Below are 18,066 nucleotides of genomic sequence, written 5' to 3'. Positions count from 1 at the left end.
TCAATATTTCTGTGTCCTTATATTTTAGGTGTATCTCTTTTATTATGTTTGAAAAGTTTTACCTCTACCCGACATGTTTTATCCATTTAAATTATTTGTGACATTATACATTTAGAATAATTTCTACTGCCAGCTTTTTATTTTTTCCAAATATTCTTTCCATCTTTTCTTCCTGCGTTCCTATGCGGTTATTTTCTTTTATTTCATGCTACACACACACTTGTAGGGGTGGTCTATTCTATACTTTGTGTCTATTTTAATTGTCCAATCATTTTCTATATTATTAGACAGCAAGGATTGCCATAACAAAATAGTACAGAACTGTGTCTTAAACAATACAAATCTGTTATATTTTCTCCCAGTTTTGGAGGCTAGCCAAGTTCAAGATCAAGGTGTTATCTGGGTCGGTTTCTAGTGAGACCTCTCTTTCTGGCTTGTACAAGGCTACCTTCTCATTGCATCCTCACGTGATGTTTTCTCTGTGCACATGCAGTAGAAAGAGAGATTTCTGGTCCCTTTTGCTCTTTTTATAAGGACATCAGCCCTATTGGATTAGGCACCCTTGTTTGTTTAAACTTAATTACCTTTGTAAAGGCCCTTTTCCACACAGAGTCACTTTGAGTGTTAGAGCTTCAACATACGAATATTGAGAGACATAATTCAGTCATTAATATCATGTCTACTTAATATATAAAAATTTAAAGATAATCCATTTTTTTTTCTCCTGAACAGTATAAAGAGCCTAGGATATTTTAACTTAGACCATCGCTTTCTATTTACATGCTATTTTCCAATTTTTTAGTTCTAGTCTATTACTCCTCCATAAATTACATAATTGTATTATTTTTTAAAATCAGTGCTCTGTAGAGTTATGTTCATATTTATTAATATCTTTGTTCATCATTGTATTTTGCTTCTCAGACCCCCTATCTGGGGTCATGGTCCTTCTTCTTGAATATATATTTTGAATGTACTTCAGAGAGTGACTTTGGTGTTAAATTCACAGTTTTTGTTTGATAGACTTCTATAATTCTTGAAACATGTTTTTATAGTTATAGTGGGCTAGATAGGTTATTATTTTTTATTTTGCACATTGAAATATATTTATATATTTCTACTGCCTTTTGGCTTTCTTTTTTTCTATTTAAAAGACAGCTAGCTATCAGTCAAATTATTATTCCTTTGCAGGCAATCTTTTCTCTTTGGTTGCTTTAATGATGTGTGTGTATATGTGTGTGTGTGTGATAGAATTTTACTTTGCTATGCCTAAGTGCATATTTCTCCTGAATCTGTGTATTGATCTTTTCCAACAATTCTTGCAAATTATCAGGTGTTATTTCTCAATATTCAATTGCCTCATCCTAGTTCTCTGTATTCTCTCCCTCTGAGTCTCCAATTAAACATTCTGCACTTTCTCACTGTGGTTTCTAAGCTATTTAACATCTATTTTTATGAGTAGTAACTTCTGATTTATATTCCAGCTAGTTAATTTTCTCTTTAGCTATGTCTATTTTGACCTATTTACTCAGCTTTTAAATTGTTATTTAAATTTAATTTATGTAAACTCTATTTGTCTTAAGATTTGCCTGTAACTTTTATAATCTTTTTCATATTTTCAATTGCTTCTCTAATTTTATTAATCATATGTAAATGTAATTATATTTTGTGTCTGTGTCCAACACCTCTGAGGTCCTTGTGGGTCTCTTTCTTTGATTTAGTTTTTATTTATTTATTGCTGGTTCTCATTTTGTTGAATTATTTTCTTGCATGTTCAGTACTTTTAAACATTGAAATTTTTTTTTAGTTACTATAGAAATTCTTTAAGTCCTATGTTGCAGCTTCTTGTAAGAGTTTTCAATTATATTGCTATTTCTCTTTAACACACACATGACATAAATTAGTGCTTTAAGAAAAAATGCTCATGGTTAGGAATTTTTAGGGGATATTGTTTTCCCTTAAGTCAGCATGATATTTTCTTTCTACTTCTGCAGAGGATACCAGCTTTATGTGTATTTTCTTGTATGATTCCCCACACACATTTGGCCTGGAGCAATATCTTTTATACCAAGCTCTCCTTGCAACATGATAAACTGAAATCTGAAATCCTATTTTAAATCCAGCTTTAAAATGATTGTTGCACTTTAAAAGATTGTTTTTAATATTTTAAATAGCATCTCATTTAGCATGGGAATCTGATTTGTCATGCTGCTGGATAGACAAATATGCTATGTTATTATATTTTGTTTCAGTCATTTTTACAACTAGAAAGAGCAAGGTTTTTCTCAGTGGCACACACACACAAACACACATACACATATGCTTTTTCCTAAGAAAGTACAAGGGAAGCTTCTAAATAGTTAACATTTAGGGCAATAAAATTTTTTAAGTAAATATTGGATTTAATCATGACTTTTAACATTTCTGAAAAATAGAGTTCATTTATAAAGAGGCCTCATGTCCTTAATGCTACATTTTAAACATCTCTTTATTCATCACACACAATAAATGTTTATTACTTTATAAACATATCCAAATTCACAATATGTAATAGTTCTTTATTAACTATGATGGATAAAAATTCTATTTCAAAGAGTCTTACCGATAACTTCAATTTTACTACCAACTCCTCTGAATTCTTCAGGTTATTACTGATTATATTTTCACTAGATCTTCATGAAGAGTTCATACCAGCTGTAAGGGGAAGATCCTCTCCTACAATTTCTTGCTATTCACTTATCTAGTACTTTCATTCAATAATTTCTTTACAGAAGGATGTGGGGAGAGATTAGGTATCCCTTGTAAGAAAGCAGAAACACAGGAAAACATTGCAGAGTGATACTGAGGCCCATCTGAGGTCAGAGGTTGTGGATTTCTCACAGCACCAGCGAGCTTAGCCAAGGGATTTTCTCCAGTGGCATCCAAGAGAGCATAGAAGTTGATTTTCATATTAAGCTGAAGTTCAGGGTCCGTAAAGATGGGAACAGCAAAATGATAAGCCTGCTGGGATGTTGAAGGCACAGCAGGAGAGTTGTCAGTGATTCATCCGAAGGGATAGGTTTGCCCTGGTAAAGAATGAGGCCTTGAGAAGGTCTAGAAGGACTTGAGCACCTGATAGGGCCAAAGAGAAGGCATGGAGAAGAAAAAGGATGGGAAAACCAAAGGGATCAACTATGGTGATCAGAGCTTCGTCTAATAAAGAATCCATTATAAAAAAAATTTCTTTACAGAAATAATCTTCTTATAGACATTTTAAACCATTAGAACACTGTAGGAAGGCTGGTTTAATTAAATAACATAATCTGTTATTAACTTAACTGAGGATCTTTAAACTCAACATGCAGACCAAAAGGACAGGTTCCCACTGTCTCAATTCCTCTGTGCACTATGGAACTTCCACTCTCCTGTTCCCTTTTTAGTTACATCATCTACCAACATATGGACCACGAAAGCACCAAGGTCAAAAGTGGGCATTAATTATTAGTAAATATTTATTTCTTTAATTTTGAAATGTAAAAAGATAAATATTGCATCTTCCATTAAGATGGCAGGTTAAATAGGCCCATTTGTTACCACTGTTCTAAGTCTTCATTAAAACAAGAACAAATAGACTTTCAAATATAATCCAAATTATATAAACATCAAGAGAAGACGTGACAGCAAAATCATTTTGGAAGCTGGAAAGTAAAAAGATGAGTGGAAAATAACCCCATTATCCCCAGTAATCCCATGGAAGCTGAATCCTAAATCGGTAACGAAAAAGCCAATAAACAATTCAATTTCCATAGCAGCAGGCTTCAACATTTTTAAAATGTTGAAAAGCAGGAGGAAGAAAAAATTGCTTGTGAAGCAGTTAAATCTTCTACTTTCTTCCTCAAATCCACATGGATGCAACAGCTTCTAATCCACCAAACAGAAATATGATCTTCAGACAAGGTAAAACGGGATAAGGAGAACCAGATCCAGTTCTGGGCTGGGGGAGGGTGTCACAAGGAAAACAGGGGTACTGAGTGATAGCTTACAAGTTGAAAATGGAGAACCCGGCCTTCTACCTACACTGGTCCAGGAGCCAAGTCTATGCCTTTTGGGTGTCAGCAGGCAGAAGGCCAGATGATGCTTCCTTGGAGAACACAATCAGCATTAAGAGAGATGAAAACATTGACCTTAGAATTTTCTCAAACAAAGGCCAAGTCAGATGACATTACAGTGAAGCTTACAGGCAACAACAAATCCCAGAATACGAGTGCAGAGCTTCTACACAAATATTCACCGCCTGAAATGTGAGCAGACAACCAAAAATTCCTGGATATCTGATGAAAGCCTCAATTATGAAAGAGAGATTGCCAAATAAATAAAAAGAAAAAAGAGCAATTTGTGGGAAACAGAGACTATGCAAGAAGAAGAGACTATAAAAAAGAAAATATCATTAATATAATCAGAGAGGTAAACAAATATATTACTTGTATTTATGAAATACAAATACAAATAGTATTCTATAAAAGAGAATCAAGAAGGCAAAAATATAAAATATGTAAATATAAAGTATAAATGTAAAATATAGAGATATAAAAGCATAAATGGAAAATTCAGTAGACAAAACAGAAAGAAACAGAATAAATAGGAAATAAGAGGAGTTTCCAAAAAAGAATAGGAAAAAAGAGAAGAGTATATTAAAAATTCAAGAAAGTTTCTACAATGGAAGAGTACAAGTTTTATGATTAAAGGACTCACTAAATGTCATCAAAATGAATGAAGCAGACCCACCCAGGGCAGGTCTGTTTTAAAATCTTTGAGATTTCAGAATACTGTAAGATGACCCTAAAAGCTCTCAAAAAGGAAGAAACACTAATTCCTTACAAAGGATCAGAAATATGAATGACTGAATACGTCTCCCCAGCAGCACTACTCAGAGACAGCAGAAAAACTGCCTTCAAAATTCTAAGTAACATTTATTTCCAACCTAGAGTCAATATCCAGTCAGACTTTTGATGAAATAAGAGGGTAGACTTAAGTCTAGATAGCTCTTTGCAGTTCTAGAGAAAAAATAACTAGGTTTGGGACAGGAAAGGAGGCCCTGAAAGAGATGTCATCAAGACAATAAAATTGGTAGAATATTGATGTGAATTAGGTATCCTATCACTTGATTGTTCTGAGAGAATGTTTAAGCAACCAGGGAATATTTGGGACTGATTCAGTAGTAGGTACTTAAAAAAATAAGCAAGTAAAAGAGGGAAAAGACATATTCTAACTTAGAGAAGGGGCAGGAAAAGTAATGTATATCATATTTCTAGCTGTTAATAGAGCTCTAGGCAACATATTGAAAATGTGAAGTCTGTACTATAAGCAACATTATGACAGAGCCATAATTGGAGGATGATACAAAGTATACGTATTCAGTAAAGGAAGCTGTGAAAGAAATCTGCAATCGTTGCCACCAGGTGGCAATAGTGAGTTACATCTGGACCTGCAGGATTTCTGTTGTGACAGGTCCATTGTGATGATGTCATTGGATTCTGCATTCGGTCATGTCCTCATAGGAAATTTTTCAGTTACTTGGAAGAAGATGTGGAAGGCATACTCCACATGTATGGTAGACAGAAGGGATTGAATAAAAACACAATAGGTTACCATTGTGGTAAAAGCAGTATGAAATGGAACTCAAATGTAGTTTTAAAAATTCATAGAAGTAAAGTATTCTGGAAGGCAAGTTGGTACAGGGGAAATTCACTGAGAGAGAACTCACAGACATGGATTCTGCTTTCAAGTCTGTAGTAATCAGCTGGGTCACACTTGAGACTCATTTTGCACTTCTGAAATATTAGGTCTTTACACCATATAATCTCTAACTACCTGTCTGCCCTAATAGTCTATAATTCCTTTATATGTTAAAAAAACTTATTTCTGGCAATAAAAGTTACAAAAAGTATCAAGAAGGTGGAAGATACCACTAAGCTCATGATTAAGAAATAACTATCCTTAATATTTTGATATATTTCATTTCAGCCACATATATATATGTTTCATTTCAGGCACATGTGTATATGTAGAAATATTTTTTGTTTTAAAATTTTACATCATTTTGTACTTTTCATTTCACATAAATATCCTTATATAACACAAGTACTTTTCCATTCATAATATACCTGTGACAATGTCCTGTGGCCACAGGCTGAAACTACTATCTAGGCAGAAGACTAAAGATTAATCTGCTGTGATACCTGCCCCCTTTGTATAATTTCTGTACCACTAGTTGGCTCATTTAGTGGCTCATATCAGGCTTTCTTAAGAGCCCTATTTTTCAGCTCAGTGCCCTCTACTACTGTCCCTCTAGTCCTCATGCTTTACCCTTTACTTCAGTATCATCTCTTCTGTGTTCAGCCCAGCGAACACAAGCACTCGGTAAAAATAATGATAAATCTGAATGCATGGAGCTCATGTTTACTGGCTAGATTTACAAAATGGTGCATTCACCATTCCACTTCAAAAACTCCTCCTCTTAACCTTTAATTTGCATTATGATATATTAGTGTTAGCATTTACTGTAGAATTCTTACCCTGAATTTTAATGCCTTTATAAATTGTTGATGATATTTGCATAAACATCAGCTCATGTGCAGTAGCAATAATGTATATTTTAAAGGTCCTTATTAATAAAAAATGTGTGGTTAATTCGTAAGGCATAAAGCATGGCAAACATATTAACCTGTTTCTGTTTTGATTTTTTTGTTTTATATCATCCAATGTCTTTTAATAATTCTATATATATGCATATATTTACAGTTAAGCTTTTATATGAAATCCAATTTTTTCTTTATTTATATTTTTGAAAGTTTTAAGGTGGCAAAGAGAAATCATATAAACATTGCATATTTTAAGTTTCCATTCTTATTATCAATTTAATAATATTCAAATTATGCATCACTTTCTGGTTTGTGTTTGAAGTCTTTCCTATAGTAAAATATTTAATGTTAAGCCTCAAATTTCAATTGCCACTTTGTATGACTCATAAGAATTTTTAAACTTATTTCCCTATCTTATTTACATGCCACTTATTTTGTGTCAAATTTCAATAGAATGTTTTATCATATAGAAAATACAAATGATTTCTATGTATAAAATATAAGGGAAAGGGAGACGTTTGTAAATTAGTTTATTTTGGGTGAAGCGTAGAGTCCTTTGTGGGCTGACCTTAAAGTTAATTAGAAAGTAAAAGGTAAATTACAGTCCAATGCACCTGACCCTGCCAGGCTAAATGCCATTTTCATATCTATGATGACTTTTAGTGAGTAGTAATTTTTTCCTTATCACAACTTTTCAAAAAGATATTTTAATAATGTCTCAAATAGCATGTTTATCTGTATGGAAGATGGCATTTCTTCTGTTCATCCTGGAGAAGGGAGAACCCTTGTACAATGTTACTAGCAATGTAAATTGGTGCAACCATTATGGAAAACAATATAGAGATTCCTTAAAAAATTAGAAAAAAAATAGAAGTACCATGTGATCCAGCAAACTCACTTCTGGATATATGTACCCCCAAAATGAAATCAGTATGTCAAAGATATATCTGCTTCCCCATATTCATTGCAGCATTATGCACAATAGCCAAGATATGGGAACAACTTAAGTGTCCCTTGATAGATGATGAATGGATAAAAAAAATGTGGCCTGAGTTACTGCAACAATCCTTTTATGGTTGTGCTTGCATTAATTCTTGCCTATTTCAGAACTCTCCTATACACAGCAGCCTAAAAAATATGTACAAATGTATTTAAGAAATACACAAACACAAGAAGACAAAAGATAATAAGTGTTTATATATTCCTTAACTACATTTAGATTTTTGTAATCTTTTAGATTACAAAATCTTTCAGATTTTGTAGGCTGTAGTCTGTAGAATGAGTCTGTAACAGGCAAGAGTTGATGCAAGAAGATCCATAAACACACTATTTCATTAACCTAGGCCAGAGATAATGTTGACTGAGACCAGGGTGACAACAGTGGAGATGGAGAAAATTGAACAGAGTCCAGGCGTATTTCAGTAGATACAATTGACAGAATTTGACGGGATGAGGAAGATAATGTTTTTGAGGAGGACAAGCAATACATTACAGCAAAGTGGCTGAGAGTATGAGCCCTAAAGCAAGACTGCATGGTTTCAAAACCCAAGTCTGTCATTTTCAGGCTCTGGGACCTCAAACAATTCACTTAACTTCTCTATGTCTTTTATTTATAAAATGACATCATAATTGTACCCACCTCATTGTATTGTAAGACTTAAATGAATTAAAACATTTAATTGATTTTAACTTGGACAGTGCTTATTACATGCTAAGGACACTATAAGTGTTTGTTGTTATAGTGATGGTGATGACATCAGCTTATATAAGTGATCCTGACAAACTAGGTTTGACAAAAGAAGTAATAGCCTTGGTCCTGAACATTTTCAGATTGGAGTTTTATTGAAGATATTATATATATATATATACACATACACACACACACATATTCAAATATATATATATAGTTTTGTTTTGTTTTGAGACGGGTCTTGCTGTATTGCTCAGGCTGGAGTGTGGAGTGCAGTGATGCAATCTTGACTCACTGCAACCTCTGCCTCCCAGGTTCAAGAAATTCTCCTTCCTCAGCCTCCCAAGTAGTGGGGATTACAGGTGCCTGCAACCAAGCATGGTTAATTTTTGTATTTTTAGTAGAGACAGGGTTTCACCATGTTGGCCAGGCTGGTCTAGAATTCCTGACTTCAAGTGATCCACCTGCCTCGGCTTCCCAAAGTGCTGAGATTCCAGGAATGAGCCACTGTGCCTGGCCCTCAAATTATGTTGAACAGGCAATTGGATACATGGGTCTAGATGGAGGAGCCTGGCTGAAGACAGAAGTTTGGTGATCTGGCATAAAAATAGTCATTAAATCAATAAAAATAAGATATTTTTAAAGGAGAAACATTAGAGTGAGGAGAGACAAGGGCCTGTGACAGCTTAAAGAAATTCCAGTTTTAAGGAAGGATGGAAGGCAAAATAACTGGCAAGGGAGACAGAAAAACAGGCAGAGATAGAAAAATCCAAAGAGTGAGATATCACAGAAACCCAAAGCAGAGTTTTTTCAGTAAAAAGAAGAGATAAACTCTTTTAGATGCTTGCTAAGGGGACTACAAAGTTGAGATTGAAAGGTTCCTATTGAACTTAGCACTGAGGGGATTACTGATAATCACAGGAAGTGCATTGTGGGTGGAATGAGGAGACAAGCAAGATGGAAGTGTTTAAGAAAATGGAGTCAGTGAATGTAAACAACTCTTTCGAGTAGTTTGGCTGTGAAAATGGAGTTAGGACAATAGTTTACTTGAAAGGAGGGTTAAGAATTCTTTCTTGTTTTTCTTCTGTAAGGATGGCTCAAAAATAATTAAATGTTGATGAAAATTCCAATAGTCTGTAGTGGAAGGTTTCTGAGAAAATCTGAGAGACTGTGGTCCAGAAACAAGAAGTTGGAGGAGAAACATTGACTCTATTAATTATGTAGAGAACAGGAAGATGGGGCAAATGCAAGTAGGTTTCTACATTTCACAGTGATACCATTGTCTGCTGGCTTCTATTTTCTCTGTGAAGCAGGAGGCAAAGCTACTTGCAAAGACTGAGAAGGACCATTAAGAGGGACGTATAGAGATAATAAAGAAGGTTTTATATTTCCTTGTGGAAACAGGTAGAGTAATTTGGTTATGCAAACACAGTAGGGTAGAGGAGCAACATCATTACAGCATTGGATGTTTGTGATCATGAATGATCCCATCTGCTCTACTGTGCATGTAATTTTTAACAACAGTAGCTGGCTACTCAGAAGCAGACATGACATGGAGAGAGAGAATGGTTGGGTTTATAAATCAGTTGGAATTTTCATAAAGAACTACCATTCAAGAAAAGACAAGAAAGAGAGTTTGGAGTTTTTTTAAGAAAATTTATTGAAATGGTGTACCATGGAATCTAAACTGAATAAGGATGGAAGTAAAGAAAGGAGAGGACCATAACTGGGCATAACTACATACTTTATTGACTTAGATTTGCCAGTGCAGTTGAAGGACTGTAGAGATAGAATTAATTCAACAGCAAAGTTGGAAGAAGAAACTGTGATAACTGTGCCAATTTCTTGATAACTAGGATGGTAAAATGATACTCTTTCTACCCCTGAGTAACTATAATATCAAGCACACACTTAGGTATTTTTGCATTTCATTTCCACAGTACTTGCAAGTGAGGTGACCAAAAAACAGTTTTAGACTCTTAAACTTAGTGTTTAAAATGAGAAGGCTGAGAGATAGTCTGCTTATGGAGAAAGTTGGAGTATTTCCCCAGTGCCCCAACCCCCTGCCACTTGTACCATCACAGTCGAAAGAAGGGAAGAGTCTCCTACTTAACAAGGTGAGATAGATGTTAAGAAACTACTACTTGGAGAACTTGCTATCTACCACCCTAGACTTAGAAAAGGTCAACGGATTAGTGTTTGAAACATTCTTGAAAAATTATAAAGTAAAAACTCGTGGCTGAATTTCTTTACCTAATCAAGTTTCAGCTGCACTGTCACTGACAACAGGACAGAGGTGACTGTTTCCCTTGGACCATATGTAGGAAACATGTGGGAGGAGTGTCATGTGGGATCATTTGAAAGGCAACTTCCTCCAGAAGGGATTTTTGACAGCATAAGTGGATTTCAACATAAAGAGACCAGGTAGACTATCACATGCAGACACCATGAGTGTGTCATACGTCACCAGGCAGAAGATGTGTGTTACCTACATAGAAAGAACAACAATCTGATGTTCTTATTTGGATAATAGGAGTCTCATAAAATCTCATAAAATTGCCCACCAGATGGAGTCATTTCAAAAATTCACCATGCCTGGAAAGTACTAATACCATTTTAAAATTAATACACAGTCAAATAAGACTTCTCCTAATCCTTACCACTCCTCTCCTGATCCTGTTCTTCTCTTGACATTCCAAATGTTGAAGGTTTAAAAACTGAGTGTAGCAAGTGGTGAGAAGAATTGGAACTAGGAGAGAAAGAGAAAGTCAAACTCACAAACCTCCTTCCAGCTATGGGTTTTCAAGCAGGCCTGATCTAGGGGATAAGAGAATGCTTAAGTTTAAAATTTGGGATTTTTCTTATTAAATAGGGCACTGTTTAACTACTGAAATGAAGCTATTCTCCTGACTAAACATAACTGAAAAACCATTCATTAAATGAAATGACCGGAAAAGTTATTGGTTCTTCTTTGAATTTCGCCACAGGAACAGGAAGAATCAAACCAACAAAGGGTGTTTACAGGGTCATGGGTGAGAAAAAGAATGAAGTTGCTTTTGGCTTACACCCTAGAAAGTCATCTCTTAAATAAAACACTTACATTTGGACTAGTGATTCCCCAAGTGAAACCATTTCAGGATGTGCCATTGTCCAAGGTGTAACTATGGGGGTGGGGTGACTGAGGTGGAGAACTGAAAATCGTTGGAAATGAGATAAAAAATCTGTGAGGCCAGGATATTTGAAGGGCTATTCATGAACATACTGTAGTCATTCAGTCACTGACAAGATTTGGACTAAGGAAGATGATTATGTGCTGAGTGCAAATGTTATCTTAAATGACAGTGGGTGACCAGGAGATCAAAATATAATGGTCAAAGGAATGGGGAGAGAAAGAGATATCCAAGTTACATGATCCTTAAAAAAAATGGATTTATTTTTTGTGTGAGTGGAGGATTAATGTTCTGGAATAGACAGTGGGAGCAAAGAGGACACTGACTTATCTCTCAATGCTGAGGTATATGGTGTTGAAAACATTCCACTTCAGGAGTAATATCCCCTGGGAACCATCCATTAAGGTGTGTAGATGGGGAAACCCTTCTTAAAGAAGTTTAGGGACTTATTGAGTATGTACCACCAGTATCAACAGAAAAATAATGAAAAGCTTTGGGAGTAGTGGTGAGAAGGAAAGACATGGGGGAAGAGTTGGGTAAGAGACAAGAAAGAAGGATGAAGAAATGAATGAAATTGGGTTTTTAAAATATTTCAGTGGCTTCAGCTTAAATACTTTTATTGCTACATCTCTATTGATGGAAAGATAAATGCTATATTAGTCAGCTCATATCACCATAACAAAACACCACACACTAAGTGGCTTAAACAATAAAAATTTATTTCTTGCAGTTCTGAAGATTGGATCAGGGTCTGTCAGGGTCAGTGTCTGGTGAGGGCTCTCTCCTGGCATTGCAGACAGACGCCTTCTTGTGGCTTTTTCCATAGCAGAGAGAGAGAGAGAGAGAGAGAGAGAGAGGAATCAAGCTCTCTCATGAGTCCTCTTATAAGGACATAATCCTATCAGACCAGGGCCACATCCTCAAAGGAAGGCACAGTATCTTCCAAATGCCCCATTGCCAAATACAATCACATCAGGAGTTAGGGTTTCAACGTATGAATTGGTGCAGGTGGTGGGACACAAACATTCAGTCCATAACAAATATAGAGCAGTTCTCATGGTAGTTTTTTGTTGTTGTTGAACAGAACTCAGGCATGGGAACCAAATATCGAACAAAGAAGGGCCACGTGACATGTAAACTTATGTGTTTGTGCATTGCCTACTCTTCTACCATTGGTGGACTGACAACAATCACTGGTACCTCCACCAACTTGATCTTTGCAGAGTATTTCAATACGTAAGTAACCTTATTGGATTGGTGATTTAACATAAGGGCAGCACACAAATTATAAAAATTATTCTTACCTGATTCAGAGAATTCAAGTACAGAGATGTTATGTTAACTCGCCCTTGTTTCCCTTCAGGACATCTATAGATCTACAGACCTTCCTTTATACTGAGAATTTAATATTCAGGGAATACTGAATTAACTTGTGCCAACAGATTTCCCAGGTCAGCTCTGAGGGGATAACTCTTGGCTGACCACCCTTAACAAACAGGAAAAACATTTTTCATTGAAAATAATACCACAAATGGTAGTTAACTAAAGTGAAAAGGAATTATTTTCTTGGGACAATTTATGTAGGGTTTGGGGACCAACATGTGAACTTAAGTAATGAATGGTGAACAGAGGTATTAATTTTGGAAGGCTTGGCTTTGGAATTCAAAAAAGATTTGAAAGATTGAACAATTGCAATAAGTGTCAGTAATAAAGTATTCTACAGATATATGATTCTTAATATGTTTGGAACTGTGATGACAATTCCATTGCAGAAATGGGAATCTGTGGATTCAACAGGTAGAACCCTTGGGTTAAAAAATCCTCAATTTGCAGGTACTTACATTGTGAATTATTTTACTCACTTATTTATTTTTCTGAGACAGGGTCTCACTCTGCTGCCCAGGCTGGAGGACAGTGGTGCGATCTCAGCTCACTGCAACTTTTGCCAAGTGATTGTCGTGCCTCAGCCTCCCGAGTAGCTGGGATTACAGGCATGCACCATAATACCCAGCTAATTTTTGTACTTTTAGTAGACACGGGGTTTTGCCATGTTGGCCAGGCTGGTCTCAAACTCCTGATCTCAAGTGATCCACCTGCCTTGGCCTCCCAAAGTGCTAGGATTATAGGCATGAGCCACTGCACCCGGCCACATTATGAATTTAACAACAAAAAGGTCCATGATTCTCCCAAGACTTAATTTTTTCATATGTAAAATAGTCACAGTTCATAGGGTTATTGTGAGAATTCAATGAAGTAAACTATGTAAAAATATTTTGCGCTATGTAAGTATCATTGAAACAATAGTATGAAAGTCCATGGTGTCATATGTGCACTCAGACTGGTTCTACTAAAAGAACAGATAATAATCAGAATTTCAAGAAGATAGACACGATTGAGAAAGCCTAGGAACAGGATTTGGGTTCACAGAAAAATTAGAGTTTAGAGGCAGGAAAACTACTCTCTGTGAAGTAGATTCATAGACTCTATGAATTTTCTGAAATTATTTGCAAAATGTTGTGCATGCACGGATTCTCTAAGAAATACAAGACTCAAAGAATGTCAATCTCCATTCTAGAAAGAATGGGTGTTTGTGTTCAAAGAACACTGGTATAGGAGTTTAGGATCAATATTACACAAACCTCCAAGAGTATCGTTTCTATGAATACACATCCATTATCTACACTCCAATTACTGACTTAGAAAACTTTAAAAGGTTTTTGGTTTATAAATGAGAGGCTTCTGAAATTCACAGTACCAGTGAGGATTTATCCGACGTATCCCCTAATTTAAGACAAGAAATGCACCTGACATCTTTTTGAAAATGACTTATATCCTTTCTCATGAATTCTCCAAGAGAAGGGATTCCACATCTTAGTTCCTGCCTGTTAATTTCTTTTTCTAATATCCAGACCAAATTCTTATGCTTCATCTTTGTTGATATTAGAGAACTGCTGGTTTCCATCATTCTCATGAAATTAGTTGATACAGTCAAGTAATTCATATTACTCTGTAAGATCACAATATGGTAAATACTATGGAAGAAATTTTGACATGGCAGAGTTTGGACTTAGACCTCAATTCAGATTTCAAGCTCACCATATATTAGCTTAACTTCTGTGACTATCAGTTTCCTTTTCTGTAAAATGGGGATGATACTAGAACTTACAACATTATTGAAATAATTAAATGCCATAATGCACATGTGGCTCTAGCAGAGGGTCTGGCACATAGTAACTTGTCAATAATGTTAGCTGTTGTTATTGCCACTGCTCTACTTTTGCCATGGCTGTTAAAAATCTCAGCCTGGATCATGAATGATAAATAGTTAATATTTTGAGGAAAATCCTCTGGAAGTACACACACACAAAATGGAAAAGTAGCTTTATCTCAGAGATAATCAAAACTGTCATCAGTCAAAAGGTCTATAATTGGTGTGCAATTATAGTATCTATAGTAGCATACTATGACACTTAATGCCCAAAATCTGTTCCAAGGTTATAAATTTCCAAGACTACATTCATTTTTTGAAGCTATGTTCTGAGTATTTCATGGGTATTAAAGTTATTTGTTTTGCAGTGGGGCATAAGTTGCATATAACATATAGGTTACATGCAGTGACAATGACTCTTCCTAAGAGTCAACCTTGACGTGTAAATGTGCTTTAGGTCAAAGCACATCTCCGTGTTATGGGGCATCATTTCTACAATTGTTTTAAAATGCCAAGAAAACATAAAGTTTGTACTCCAGCCTGTGGATGTTTTGTAATATATGTGTCATTTTCTCTTTTTACCTGGGAGCTAAAATTGAGGATATAATGGTTTAATGAACAGAGGTTGTGTTTTAAACTCCTCCTGGGTTAAAAATCCAGTTTGACTACACAATCTGACTTTGAGCAATCCACTTAGCCCCCTAAGACTCAGTTTCTTCCTGTGTAAAATAAAAATTTAATGCTTTGTTCACAGGATTTTTGACAAAATTAAAAGTGCTTAGCTCATCTGCTCATTTCTACCTAACCTCTAAAACTTACAGTGCCCCAAGAGAAGCACTTCAGTTTCTCTTCTAAATCTCCATTACTCCTTAAATGATCAGACCCATTTCTATGTTTGTAATACCACCTACGTGCTGATAACTACCAATTTTATATCTCTATCCCTGCCCTTTCCTCTGAATTTCAGACTTATTTATCCAGCTGCATTCCAACATGACCACTTCAAAAACTGAGGGACATCTCAAATCATCACATCCCAAAACAGCATGCTTGATCTGCCACCTCTCCCCTGCCCTCCTGCTAATCCAACCTCCCCTCAGACTTCACCATTTCAACATATGACATCTTTTCTCCATTTCCTAGGTTTTATTCCAAATATATCTAAAATCTATTGCCTTCTGTTTATTTCACATGTAAACTAAAATCTACTCCACTCTACCCTACTTCTGAGGGACTTTATCTTCTAATAGGTTTCCCTGTGTATTCCTCTTCTACTGCTACCTTACAAACGGCAATCAACTTAGTGGCTTAACACAGCACACATTTATTATCTCATGATTTTTGTGGGTCAACAGTTCAGGAAGAAAGGGGCAGAGCAAGATGGTGGAATACAGGGCTCCATGGATAGTACCCCGTGCAAGGACACCAATTTAACATCTATCTACAAACAGAAAAGCACCTTCATAAGGACCAAAAATCAGGTGAGCACTCACAGTAGCTCCTTTTAATTTCATATCATTGAAAGAGGCACTGAAGAGGTAGAGAAAACAGTGTAAAATCACAGATGCTGCCCCTCCCTCATTCCCTGGCAGTGGCAGCATGTTGCAGAGAGCATTCTTGTGCTGTGGGGAGAGGAGGAGCCCAGCAATTGTAAGGCATTGAAATCAATGCTGTCCTGTTATAGCAGAAAGAAAAACAGGACCAAACTCAGCAGACGCCCACACACCAAGGGAGCATTTAAACCAGCTGTAGCCAGAGAAGAAGTGCCCATCCCAGCAGTTGGAACTTGACTTCCCACAACCCTCACCACTGCGGGCTAAAGTGTTCTGGGGCCAAAAATAACTCTGAAAGGAAGTCTAGGGCACAAAAACTACAACTCCTAGGCATCTTCTAGTGCTGAACTGTGCCTTGAGCCAGAGGACTTGTGTGGGGGGAATGTAGTCTACTGGGACAAAAGACAGGGCAGCTAAGGGACTCCTGACATCCCTCTTCACTAACTCCACGTTGCACAGATTGCAGCTCCAAAAAAAGACTCCTTCCTACTGCTCGAGGAGAGGAGAGGGAAGAGTGGAGAGGACTTTGTCTTGCATCTTGGATACCAGCTCAGCCACAGCAAGTTAGGGCACTGGCCCCCTTTCCAGGCCCTAGCTTTAGGACGACATTTCTAGACACACCCTGGGCCAGAATGAAATCTGTTGTTTTGAAGAAAAAGACCAAGCCTGGGAGGTTGCATCAACTGCTAACTAAAGAGCTCTTCGTCAGCCGGGTGCGGTGGCTCACAACTGTAATCCCAGCACTTTGGGAGGCCGAGGCGGGCAGATCCCGAGGTCAGGAGCTCAAAACCAGCCTGGCCAACATAGTGAAACCCCATCTTTACTTAAAAATACAAAAATTAGCCAGGCATGGTGGCACATATCTGTAGTCCCAGCTACTCAGGAGGCTGAGGCAGGAGAATCGCTTGAATTTGGGAGGCAGAGGTTGTGGTGAGCCAAGATCACGCTACTGCACTCCAGCCTGGGCAATAGAGTGAGACTCCATCAAAAAAAAAAAAAAAAAGTTCTTGCCCCTGAAAGCAAGACTCAGGAACTACATCAAGAGCTTTGGGTGAGACTGTAGAGACTCTAAGAGTTGCTGGCTTCAGGTGAGAATCAGTGCATTCTTAGCTGTGGTGGCTGTGGGTTGAGACTCCTGCTTAACAAAAGCAGAGGGAAAACTAAAGAGGACTTTGGCTTGCACTTTAGGTGCCAGCTTGGCCACAGGGGTGTAGAGCACCATGCAGGTTCTTAAGGTCTCTGATTCCTTGACTTGGCTCTTGGATGGCATTTATGGACCTGTCCTGGGAAGGAGGGGGAGTCCTCTGCCCTGAAAGGTGAGTCCCAGGCCAGGCAGTATTCATACAAGCTGACTGAAGAGCCCTCGGACCTTAAGGGAACATCAGTGGTAGTTTGGCAATGCTCCCCATGGATCTGTGGTGGCAGTGGACACAGGGTGAGCTTTCACTGCCTTTGGAAAGGGGTGGGAGAGTGGGAAAGACTATGTCTTGTGGTTTGAGTGCTAGCTGAGCCATAGTACATTAGAACATCAAGCCTCACCCTATACATGAAAAATAAAAAGCAAGAAACTAAACCATATCACTAGAGAAACTCACCTTCACTAAAAGCTTCCTTTTATTGAAAGAAGTAGAGATAAAAGGAAGAAAAGACCACAAAACAACCAGAAAATAATAACAAAATGGCAAGAGTAAGTCCTTACTTATCAATAGTAACATTGAATGTAAGTGGACTAAACTCTCCAATCCAAAGACATAGAGTGGTTACGTGGATAAAAAACAAGATCTATTGGACAGTTGCCTACAAGAAACACACTTACCCAACAAAGACA

The 18,066-nt window shown here is 36.8% G+C and overlaps 1 protein-coding gene across 2 annotated transcripts in view; it reads left to right on the top strand.

Moving 5' to 3' along the window:
* Positions 1-18,066, top strand: part of SLC13A1 (solute carrier family 13 member 1) — an 84,396-nt gene that overhangs the window by 39,711 nt on the left and 26,619 nt on the right. The window contains exons 1-3 of one of the 2 annotated variants that reach the window (XM_055115345.1): positions 10,305-10,424; positions 11,295-11,462; positions 12,562-12,713. In XM_055115345.1, coding sequence (XP_054971320.1) covers positions 10,305-10,424; positions 11,295-11,462; positions 12,562-12,713 — 440 coding nt within the window. Of the gene's footprint in view, positions 1-10,304; positions 10,425-11,294; positions 11,463-12,561; positions 12,714-18,066 lie in introns of those variants that run through there. The other variant, XM_003808625.4, reaches the window with a different exon arrangement.

This window comes from Pan paniscus, chromosome 6 (genome assembly GCF_029289425.2).
Source record: "Pan paniscus chromosome 6, NHGRI_mPanPan1-v2.0_pri, whole genome shotgun sequence".
NCBI lineage: Eukaryota > Metazoa > Chordata > Mammalia > Primates > Hominidae > Pan > Pan paniscus.
The sequence above is the reverse complement of the archived record's forward strand: the minus strand, read 5'-3'. Positions and strand labels throughout refer to the sequence as shown.